Below are 12,858 nucleotides of genomic sequence, written 5' to 3'. Positions count from 1 at the left end.
TTTTTCGTTATTGATTTGAAAGTATCGCAAAGTTATTTTACTCTTCTGGCTATACGAATACATACATACATACATATATACATACATAAATACATATACATCAATACCTACATATTTCTGTGTGTGTGCTGCCACTCTCTTACTTGCATTTGTGTTTATACTTTTGCGCTTTGGCAACTTTGTCTTTTTTCATCTGGCTGCATACTTGATTTGGTACTGGTGTGCGTGTGTGTGTCTCTCGGCGTGTGTGGGTGTGTTTGGGCGCATTTCTTTCAAAAAATTGTTAAATTGCATGTTATTGGAATATTACAAAAACGTAACCAATATTCATGATTGCAAAAACGGAAAAGAAAAGAAGGTAAATGAAATTTCCATGGGTGGGGTGTTTGAAAATTGGAGAAGGAGAGCCGAAACTCAGCACCCACAATTTGTAAGTTCAGTGATAAAAACAAATTCTTTAAAATTATCTTTTGTTTTCGTATGAAAATTTATATGCAATGAAAATTGAAAATTATTTCGAAAAATTTTCGCACATCGAAAATTATTTCCAAATTTTTCGAACATACATACATACATATTTTCAAACTTTTTTAAAAAATATTTTGTAACACTTTTTAATTTTAAAATTTATGAATTTTCGATGTTCGAAAATTATTTCCAAATTTTTCGAAGATAATTTTTAATTTCTTAAACAATATTTTAAACAATTTAAAATATTTTTATAAAAATATAATACCACACTTTTATAAAATATTAAAAAAAAATTGAATTCTAAAATTTATAAAATTTTGGTGAATAAAATTTCAAAAAGTTTTCGAATATATTTTCTAACTTTATTTTAACAATATTTTGTAACTATTTAAAATTTTTTATTTCAAAATTTGTAAAACTTTGGAATAAACAGTTCGAAGATTTTTCGAACATACATACATATTTTCTAACCTTTCTATAAAATATTTTATAACACTTTTTAATTTCAAAATTTATGAATTTTCGATGTTCGAAAATTATTTCGAAATTTTTCGAACATAATTTTAATTTCTTAGAATTTAAAATTTTTAAAAATATAATACCACACTTATGTACATACATATGTACATATGTACATATAAAAAAAAATAGAAATCTCAAATTTATGAAATCTTTGTGAATAAAATTTGGAAAAGGTTCGAATATATTTTCTAATTTTTTTTTAACAATATTTTATAACAATTTAAAATTTTTTAATTCAAAATTTGTGAAATTTTGGTATAAACAATTCGAAAATTTTCGAACTCACATATTTTCTAACTACTCTAAAAAATATTTTATAACACTTTTTAATTTCAAAATTTATGAATTTTCGATGTTCGAAAATTATTTCGAAAATTTTCGAATATAATTTCTAATTTATTAAACAATTTAAAATATTTTTATAAAAAATAATACCACACTTACATACATATGTATATAAAATATTTAAAATTTATGAAATTTTGGTGAATAAAATATCGAAAAGTTTCACTTATTAATTTCAAAATTTATGAAAATTTGGTATAAAAAAAGTTCGAATACATATTTTCTAACTTAAAAAAAGAAATTTAACAATTTTTAATTTTTTTATTTCAAAATTTATGAAATTTTGGTATAAAGAAGTTCAAAAAATTTTCGAACATATTTTCTAACTTTTTTAAAAAATATTTTTTAACAATTTTTAAATCTTTTATATCAAAATTTCTGAAATTTGGCATAAAAACAGTTCGAACATTTTCCGAACATATTTTCTAATATAAATAAAAAGTTTGCTTGCTTGCTTAAAAAAATAAAGTGGTACCTTAAACTCACCAGCACCATCCCCACTAATGCGCTTTTACCGCCAACTTTGGATTTTTCGACTTCAAACTTCAAGAAGTTCAGCAATATTTTGCGTTTATTCCTGTCTTTTGAAATTTTCTCCCACGAAATGACAATATTTATATAACTGCATATTCGGCTTATGCAGAAGAAATCAATAATTTGAATTGTGCGCTTGTTTGCCTTAAGCAAATCTGTGTGGGTATGTGTGTATATGTGGTTGGGTGTGTGTTCGTACAAGTGCACGCCTTGATAGCACATCATGGTAGTTATCAATTCCAATTACACACACCGTTCGCTGCTTGAGACTCGATAATTTGAAAAGTTATAAAGTTTTGCAGTGTTAAAAGAAAATCCAACACACACACACACATACAGACATAATACTTTGAGTTTGAGTGACAACAAGCGTGACGACAAATGCTATTGGAATGAGAGTGGTGCTGTAGATACGGATACATACATAAGTACAGCTAGGAATTATATGTATACATATCCACCTTCTTTTTTTGAAGATTTGCAATTTCACAAAAATTTTCTTTGACAAAAGTTTAATTTGACTTGAAGACTCTTAACGCGTTGCCAATATGTCATGTTCTCCTTCTTTCATGACATTGGCCATTTATGGAGGCAATAGAAAAGTTTTGGAATAGATAAAAAATAATAGAGCCTTTAGACTGCGTACTTTTGTGTTTGATTGTTATTTTTTTTTAATTTTTTTAGTTTTAATTTTTGCTTCGTTTATTTACAATATCACAGTTTTGAAGTGCCATTTTGCACAAAAGTATACATACATAGCTGCTGACAATCATTGTTGGTGTGAGTTTCTTCTATACTTTTTTAATAGTCCCCTAAATTTCCTTCAGCATTTTTTTATTTGAGTTCAAATTTTCTTTAGTAGGCCCATAGCATGTTAAGATCCTGAGTACTGAACCAATTTGACTCTGTCTTAGGAACAATCAAGTGCCGTAGACGAAAAAAAAGCTCCCTAAAGCTCCACGGAATTTTTCTTAATACGCCACTGGTATCTCAAGATCTTGTTTTCTATCGGACAATGACATTTGACTCTGTAAATGTTATGAACAAAAGCCGTTGACGAAGAAAGCTCCCTAAAGCTCCACGGAATTTTCTTTAATAAGTTTCTTGCATCTCCACATCTGCATCTCCACATTTTGCTATCTACCGGACAATGCCATTTGACTCTGTAAATATTATGACCAATAAAAGGTTTTAGACGAAGAAAGCTCCCTAAAGCTCCATGGATTTTTTCTTAATAAGCCTCTAGCATTGCAAGATCTTGTTTTCTGCCGGACAATGCCATTTGACTTTGTATAAACTATGAACAATAAAATGTAGACGAAGAAAGCTCCCTAAAGCTCCATGGAATTTTCCTTACTTAGCCTCTGGCATATCAAGATTTTACGTTCTATCTGATAACCCTTATATATCACATATGTATACTGTAATATGTGTCGGTTCTTTTACAGCATTTTTCAACTTTCGCCTTTATCATATCTGATTGATATAGCAGATGTTAGTGGAGACTTTAAGACTTATAAGAAAATCCTGTTTATCGAAGTAAAATAAAATTTTAAACGATTTTACTAACGTTAATGAAACTCTCAAGCGCAAATTCTCATTAAATTTCTGACGTTTCCAATAAGTATTCCTAGCAGCTTCCTCTACATCCTTTTCCGCTTTTTCTATGGATCTGTGGAGCTTAGAGCTCTGCTTTTCCCTTGGTTTGTACTTAGTTTGAAATATTCTCAGGCGCTCTTGTTGTTCTTTTGTAACGTTTATTAAAAATATGCGTAACTCTTTTGTTGCATTATTTAAAACTCATGTTGTATGTCATAGTCTGCCACACACGCTCTCTCTCACATATACATAAGTACATATATGAAACGCTTACGCTGCCACAGCATATTTTGTCCCAGAGCTTCAGCTGCTTGTCGCATTTTAAATGCATTTTTGTGATGAGTAAAAAGTGGGTGTAGATGACTTGCAATGGCAGAATGCTCAGTCCGATCCGCAATGGTGCAACCCACATCTGAACCGTAAACCGTGGTGTAACGGACTGAGGGCGGTTTGCTGGCGTTTATTTATTACCGCTTGCATATCAGTCGCTTGTTCGTCAAGACCGAGCTGAAAGCGTTCAACATGCATGCATTTAATGTAATCACATATTGCACACAAATACATACACAAACTGTGTGTGAGTAAAATAGAAGAATTTCTCTCGCAATTTCATTGGAGTCATAGAAGGTTGGCTCCGTTGTTGTCGCTATTCACTTACAATTCATCCGCGCTGACCATCATCAATCATTCGGTGGTGCCACATAAGAGCCGTATATATTATGGCAATGTATTTGTAGATGTGTGTGTCAGAATTACATTCTCAGAAATTCTTTCCGTTGCTGTGTTTAGATTTTCTTTTATAGTTTTTCATACATTTAAAGTTCCTAAACTATATTAAAAAAGGTCAGAATCAGAATTTGTGGTATTAAACTTCCGCCTTGAGGATTAGTTTTAAGCATTATTTCAATAATGGTTAATCTATAATTTCAGTAATGATTACACGATGGTGCTAACTTGATTCCGCTGAGCCTATTTCAGTTATTGTTAGAGACTGGTGTGTGATTTCAGAGTTTAAAGTTTTCAGTACTCAATAATGATTACTTGATAAACTCAGTAATAATTACTTGATAGTCTCAGCTTGATTCACCTGAGCCACCATCAGTTATTGTTGAAGATTTGTCTGTGACAGCAGATATTGAGATATTTTTTATTCAATGATGATTACTCGAAAATATCAGTAATGGTTACTCGATGGTTTTAGCTTGATTCAACTGAACAGCCTTCAGTTAATTCAGTATTCAATAATTATTAGCTAGTCTAAGCTTGATTCAGTTGAGTCGCCTTCAGTTATTTTTAGAGACTGTCTTGTGATCTCAGTAATGATTACTCGATAGTCTTAGCTTCACTTATTGTTAGAGACTATTCTGTGATTTAAAAGTTTAAGGTCTGCAGTATAATGATTGCTCCCTAGTCTCAATAATGATTACTCAACAATATCAGTTTGATAAAGCTAAGCAGCCCATTGTCAAAGACTGATCTGTGTATCTAGAATTTAAGATTTTCAGTACTCAGTAATGATTACTCGTTAACGTTATTGAAGATTACTCATTGATCCATATATCTGTAGTTTAGTAATTCGGGAGCAGTTTGCGGTAATCATATGTAGTCCAGTTATAAATAGTTCTCATAAATATGAATAAGTCATCGTTGATGAATTCATTTTTAGTAATTATTCGGGAGCAGTTTGCGGTAATCATATGTAGTCCAGTTATAAATAGTTCTCATAAATATGAATAAGTCATCGTTGATGAATTCATTTTTAGTAATTATCCAAACTAGTCTCTGATATTTATTTCATTAAATATACATATATAATATATATTCTGCCTCCTTAATCAGTATCCAATATTTAATAGTTATTGTAGTTAATGGCAATCAGCAGTAGTTCTCTAAAATTATACTAACAAAGCTGAAATTCATTTTACAGCTTTACCGGTTTAGCTACTTATATCTTACATACATATATTAAACATCAAAATAATTTAATTTTAGAATCTTGAAGCGTTAAGCGCTTGTTACGAGCCTCATTAGTTACGTATTGCAATTAATAGTTGTTCCTATAAAATCAATAGTGATTGGCTAGTAATTATGAATAATTAATTTGTCCTAAGCAAAAATCAGTCATAATCGCTGACTAAAATTTGATGATGGTAATCTCTATATGCATAAATTATTATAATGAGCCATTAGTCGTGAATACTGCAAAATAATGATTATTTTAAGCAAACGTAATTAAACTATAAAAAAGTAATCAAACATATAATAGCAAAATGTAGTAATATGACAAATTTAACTAACCCATTACGCTAATCTTTACTTTGTAATTAATCAATTAACTGGAAACATAATGTAATATTTTTCATCTTTTGATAAGAACTGTCAATTTTTAAAATAAGTGGTGACAATAGTAAATACTACTTTGAACTAAGTGTAATCATTCCTAAATTTTAGAAATTCTTTCCAGAAAATATAAAACCCGAATATTTTTAAATTAATTTATTGATTAATGTATGATAGTCATTAATTTATAAAAATTTAACCAAAATTTATCACCAATACTTTGTAAACATCATCAATTGCATGCTAGCATACTTCATTACTTTGTAATCAATAGATATTAGTATGCTTAGTTCAATATAGTCATTACTTTGTTATCAATTATTTTCATCCTAATCATTATGCAGTGTCCTTAATCATTACAATTATGTTGATATTTGAAATATGCAGTATTGGTGGTAATCATTACTTTGCCTTAGTTGTAATCATTGCTAAAAGTTGCAAATTAAGCAATAAAAATACAGTAGCGTCGTTGGATTTAACCAATATGCAGTAATAATTGTAATCATTACTTTGCATTAAATGTAATCATTACTAAAAGTAATTATAAAAATAAAAAAAATAAAATACAGTAGCGTCGTTAGATTTTTACTAATATGCAGTAATAGTCGTAATCATTACTTTGCATTAAATGTGATCATTACTAAAAGTTGCAAATGAAGCAATTAAAATACAGTAGTGTTGTAGGAGTCATTACTTTTTAATCAATTATTTTTATTCTAAACATAAGGCAGTGCCGTTAATCATACGAATTATACAGAATTTTAAAATAGGCAGTAATCATTACTTTGTCTTAAATGTAATCATTACTAAAAGTTGCAAATTAAGCGATTAAAATAGAATAGCGTCGTCGGATTTTTACTAATATGCAGTAGTAATGGTAATCATTACTTTGTATTAAAAGTAATCATTACGTAAAGTTGTAATTTGAACAAAAATCAAATATCTTAGTCTTCAGTCATTAGGTTTTCACAAATTTCTTAATATGCGGTAATAGTGGTAATCATTATTTCTAATTATTTAAAATCATTACTAAATTGTTATAAATCAAGTACAAATAAAGAATAATAGCGACTATGGTCGTTGAATTCATATAGTTTTTGTTATAAAAATAGTAAAAGCAGTAATCATTACAAGGCATTAGTTGGAATCATTACTAAAGTGTTCCAGATTAAATAAAAATAAAGTATAAAAGCGGCTCAAGCAGTTAAATTTAATAAATAAATATATTTTTTTTTAACACAGTAAAATAGTAATCATTACTCGGCAGTTGGATTTATTCTAATATGAGGTAATAGGCGCAATCATTACTTCGCATTAAAAGTAATCATTGCTTAAAGTTGTAATTTGAATAAAAACCAAGTATTGGAATTATTAGGTTTATACTAAAATTCATAAAATGCCGAAATGGTGGTAATCATTACTTAGAATTGATTGCAATCAATACTAAATTGTTGTAAATTAAATAAAAATAAAGAAAAGCAGCGACTGTGGTCGTTGAATTTAAAAAATAAATCTATATATATACCTTAATCGATGAATATATGTATATATATGTTTTTTAACACAGTAATCATTACTTGGCAATAAATGTAATCATTACTGAAATGCTGCAAAATTGAAATAAATATACATTTTTATGTTCTCTTTCTACATTACTCGTATGTACTGAACTGCATTACTTACTATCACGACTTCAAGTACTTTGAATATTTATACTTTTATTTGTATTTTCTGTTATTTTTAATTAATTTTTTTTTTATTATTTCCTGTCAGCTCCGTTGCACTCCATTTACTTCATTTTATTTGCGCATACTCTTATTTGCTTTTTTTTTATTTGCCATCTGGCTTTCGCCTCCATACCCATTTCCGTAAGAGTAAAAAATAAAAATGAAATTCCAGTCTAGAAAAATATGCGCACTGGTTTCTGTTGCCTGCCTTTGTAATGCGTATTGTTATTTGTTTTTGTATCATTGTTGGGAGCACAACACTGAAGTGTGTCCCTCATATGGGCATATGAGTAGGTATGTATGTCCTTGCAGCTGCAACATTTTGTCATATTGACTTGTTTACTTTATATTTTTTGATCGAATTCATTTAAGTCTCTATTTTTTTTTGCTTTCCTTATATTTTTTAAAAATGTGTAGCCGTGTGTTAGTATATATTTTATTTGTGTTTATGTATGCGTATGTGCCTTCCTTGCCGCATGATTTGCATGCATATCCTTTCACCACCGATTTTGTCTATGCGATTTACTTTCGACCTGCTTCTCGATAGTGTGTGTAGTCGCATTTGTTTGCATTTCACTGCATTTGATGTGACTCGCTTTGTTTCCATTAATGGTATTTGTCGAAGCAATGGATTACGTGCCCGCCAGCTTTTGTTTGCCGATACCTTTGCCACCACACAACCTTTTTCCGCCCCACCCTTGGTATATACCGAGTAGATTTGTTTGGTAGCAGTTGTTATATTTACTCTATATTGGGTACATAGCATATATATCTATATATTTACTTTAAGTATAAGTGCATCTCTTCCTTTCGCCCTTGTTCTCCCCATAGCTCTTGATGTTTGCATTTCTTTAATGCTATTTTGACTTATATGCTCTGCAAATACCAACAAACAAACAATAACACACATCTTTCAACAATTTTCAATCAATTCAGCTTCAAGTATTTACTCAAGTTTCGAATTTTCTGTGGTCAATAGCAGTACTTTCCTAGTAATGCTCGAGAGCGATTAAATGTTGCTGCTCTCGCACTCTAAACTCACTAAGTAATAAGAAGCAGTAATAGTAGTAATCATTATTGTGCATTAAATGAGTTCAGTCGTTGGATTTGTATTGATTTTTATAGAAGTAAAATTTAATAGTAGTAATCATTACTTTGCATTACATGTAATCATTCTTGAAGTATGGCAAATTCAAAAAAAAGACATAAATTTGATCTAATAGTTGGATTTATAATGATTTGTATGGAAACAAAATATATAGTAGTAGACATTACTTTGCATTACATGTAATCATTCTTGAAATGTCGCAAAGTCGGTAAAAAAATGATAAAGGTGTGATCCTAATATTAGGATTATAATGATTTGTATAGAAATAAAATATAAGTAATCATTACTTTGCAATACAGTGCAATGCAGTAATAATTACTTTGCATTACATGTAATCATGCCTAAAGTGTATATTATGTAATGCATATTACAGAAAAATAATGTAAAAACGTGGCTCTAATCTTTGGATTTGTATTGTTTTTTATAATTAAAAACAGTAAACCAGTAATCACATGTAATCATTCTTCAACTATCCCAAATAAAAGAAAAATAAACTTTCATAATATTCTTAGTCTATATAATATACTTTACGATATTGCTTACTTAAACCTTTGATTACCTTAGTAAAAATATACACCACTAATTTTTGTATTATCTTCAAGATTTTTATTACACACTCTTATTAATCCGTCAAAAAATAATCTTCATATGGTATATCTTTGAAGAATTTGCTTAACAATTCTTTCATTTTATTTCCTAAAGCCTCGTTGATTACCGGCGTTAGATCATCACTGAGTAAGCGCCAATTCTCGTTCATTACCTGGAGTATGCTGTCAGAGAGTGTTTTGTCGCCATTGAAGAGATTTGTCATGTCGGTGTGAACACTACAAAATATGGCAAGGGATTAATATTTTGACAAAAGATCGTAAAAATATATAAACTGATACTTGGAAAGTTTTCATTTACTTACTTATCTACTTGTGTTTCGACTTTGAGAGTATCTACATGCAAGTAATGTTTGCCATCACGTTCCTCCGCTTTAAGTGTGGTCGTAAAGCGGGTTTTTACATTGTCCAAGACCATCGTGAGTTCACCCTCGCCTCTAATAGGCAACACAAGTATATTGCCACTGATTTTATATTTCGATTTTATAGTAATGCGGGGGTTGACATTTTGCGAGACTATTTTCATGGGTTTGCTGAGATCTTTGCTGAAGCCTCTAAAGATTTAAAAACAATTATTTAGGAGAATTCCAAGTTTTTTCATAAGAAGTACATTACTTTGCCGCTGCTCTCCCCACTTACTTGATTGCTGTGATCCGCGCTTTCGTATAATTATGGAACTCCACATCGCTCATTACCAGGTCCACTTTTAATGCGTTATTTTTATCGCCCAACATTTCGATTTTATCCAACTTCAGTGGTTCCAGAGCTGGTATACCCCTTTCGGGTACACCTGTAGCCGCCTTTTTCATTAACTTGTGCCCTTGCTCGATCATGCATTTTTCATCGGCAAAGTGACATTTCGCTACGGGTTCGGCTGAGAATATAAAATAAAGGTATATGAAATTATTTAGTGTTTACTATAAAGAAGATCTTTCAAACCGAATTCCCATTAAATAACCTCGAAAAGAAGTTCAAATTTGTCATAATTATTTACATTTTCTTAACAAAAAAATAAAGATATACAGTACAGATTGAATTCATATAATGGTAGTCCAAAGGTGACGATGAAAAAAAAAATTGCGACTACGTAAAGAGCTTCTGACTGCTGTGATGTTCTGGCATCATGGCGAGCCAAGCGAATGTATTCTAAACCTTCGGCAAGTTCGGTTCGATCTGTTAACTTTTCTTTGATCTTTGGGAAGAATTGAAAAGAACATCGAAATATAATTGAAATTCGTATCTGAACTTGGTTTTTGGTTTTTTTTGTAAAGACGAAAGACGAATGTGCCTTATAAGTCACTATCACTATGACTGACGACCAAAAATTGCTCAGAATCCAACAATCGAAGGACGATTATTTGACCTAAAATCACATTTTAACCATTAACCACAGTATATACAGTAGATCACCTTTTCGTGGTACTGAGCAATAGCGGCGACTTCTTTTCAGAGGTAGCAACGCAGTGCTGTATATATTGAGGCTGTAAATACTTCGCAAATTTATTCTATTTAATAACAAAAACTATAAGTATTGTTGCTTAATATAAAAGGTATTTATTTATTAATGACATATATTTACTAATATTTGATTTAAACGCCAACGAGCTAAAACACTCGTTCGACATGCTTTTGGACGCAAAAGCTGTATTGAAGCAGAAGGAGACTATTTTGAATAAAATAAATTGATTTTGCCGAAAAAACCATTTCTTCTGTTTTTTTAAAGACCTTTTTAATTTAGAACGTTCCTTGTGTTATCTGACCGTTGATTAAAGTTCGTTTCTCTAAGACGCCTTCCCAAAGTGGAGTAAAGAGATGCTGAGAACTTTGTCTTGCCGTATCACATCACTTGGTCGGTTTTCTGGTTTCACTTAACGTCAGGGTCATCTAAGCTTAGTATTTATTAATACCCTAATATACCTGCATCCGACCCTCTATAAGTCTATAACTTTGTAAACCTTTTCTTAGTCCCTCATTCATTTTGACGGATTCTTAAAGCTAAGACTTTTAGAAGTCTTAGGAATCATAAAATCAATAGTTTCTCCAGGATGGTTTCTCAAAATAGTTTTGAATGGGACTATACCTTAGAGGTTGTATAAAGTTCTTAGTCCCTCATCATCTCTGGTTTCTATAATTCGGACACTCAGTAACTCTAAAAATTATAAAATTATTCGTCTTCTCCGAAAGTTTCTCAAAACAGTTATGATTAAAAGCAAGCTGAGTTTCTTATATTGACTTTCAACGGTTTAATTTGTTCGAGGCTAGTCATATATAGTTTGAGGCTAGTCATGTATATATACTATAGTATCCCTTGGTTTTCTAGTACAACTGAAAGCCTTGTTTAAAACATCTAAATCGCGATATTCCCAGTTCGCATATTCCTAAATTGTAAATTGTCAGGAATCTATCCAATAAACTCCGCCAATATCGAGGGGCTTAATGATGTGATTAAGAGAAACTCATTTGATCGAGTTTGCACCTATATAGTTGGTTGGTTGGTTGAAAGAGTTTCTGTCATATGTACAGAACTCCGTCCAATAAATCTGCGAATATTTTGCTCATCTCAAATAAAATGCGGATTTTTGAATATATTCATTTCTTCGAACGTCGAGGATGGTAGATTACCGCTTTCGAATATTCCCAAATTCTAACTCCACCCAATAGAGTATGTAGAGCTCATGTGTTCTTCGGAAAGCGGACTTTTGAGGTCAATCTAACTCTGCGAACGTTGTGCGTGGTAGGGTACTATAACTGAGAGTCTGAAAAACCTGCAGCAGCGGATCTCCTTTTATATATTCACTCTCTTTATTATTATTTTCGTCGAATGTTTAGTTTTTTAATATTTTTATTATATTTCTTATCATCCATCTCTTTTTAGAATTCCTCACATTTAGCGCAAATTTTCTTCACTACACAACCATTACTTACGAAACTCGACCGCCAAAACGCACGACTGTATGGAAAACAACGCCACAAAAGCCAAGAACACCAGCTTGTGGCTTGAACCAAAAATGGTTTTTAGAATCATTGTTCGCACTGTTCGCACTTAATACCGTTAGTTGTACTCGTTTAGTTTACACGCGCACGTTGCAACGACAACTGACGGCAAGATGCTTCGTCCAGTTCATTTTATAAGTCTAAAAAGTGAACTTTGAGTTGTCAAGAGTTGTTTTACAATTATGGCAAATTAAAATATTCTAAAATATTTATTATTGTATTGCGCAAAAAGCGCACATAAAATCGGCTTAAACGAGGTAATAAGAAGAAAAAACTTAACAACGGTTGAACTGAAGCTATAATACCCATCACAGGTGCATTTCTTTTAGCATCAACGGGTATACAATGATTTGTGACTTAATTTCGATCGTTCAGTTTATATGGCAGCTATATGTTATAGTAGTCCGATCTGAACAATTTCTTCGAATGTTGTGCTGTGGTTTTAGATAATAACCTCTGCCGATTTTAGTGAAGATAACTCGTCGCATTGAAAAGTTTTTCATACAAGCACTGCATTTTAGTCGTTCAGTTTGTATGGCAGCTATATGTTATAGTAGTTCGATCTGAACAATTTCTTCGCAGATTATACCGTTGTCTTTGATAATAATCCGAG

At 30.9% G+C, this 12,858-nt stretch overlaps 1 protein-coding gene across 1 annotated transcript; it reads right to left on the bottom strand.

Annotated features, from left to right (window-relative positions):
- Window positions 1-9,226: 9,226 nt before the first annotated feature.
- LOC126759008 (circadian clock-controlled protein daywake-like) lies at window positions 9,227-12,360 on the bottom strand. The gene is made up of 4 exons (XM_050473525.1): window positions 12,177-12,360; window positions 9,891-10,125; window positions 9,557-9,805; window positions 9,227-9,470 (listed from the first exon to the last, which is right to left on the bottom strand). The coding sequence occupies exons 1-4, from the start codon at window positions 12,274-12,276 to the stop codon at window positions 9,269-9,271; spliced, it is 786 nt and encodes a 261-aa protein (XP_050329482.1). The 5' UTR covers window positions 12,277-12,360; the 3' UTR covers window positions 9,227-9,268.
- Between the last annotated feature and the right edge of the window lie 498 nt (window positions 12,361-12,858).

This window comes from Bactrocera neohumeralis, chromosome 5 (genome assembly GCF_024586455.1).
Source record: "Bactrocera neohumeralis isolate Rockhampton chromosome 5, APGP_CSIRO_Bneo_wtdbg2-racon-allhic-juicebox.fasta_v2, whole genome shotgun sequence".
NCBI classification, from domain to species: Eukaryota; Metazoa; Arthropoda; class Insecta; order Diptera; family Tephritidae; genus Bactrocera; species Bactrocera neohumeralis.
Note: the sequence above shows the minus strand (reverse complement) of the source record. Positions and strands in the feature narration are given on the sequence as shown.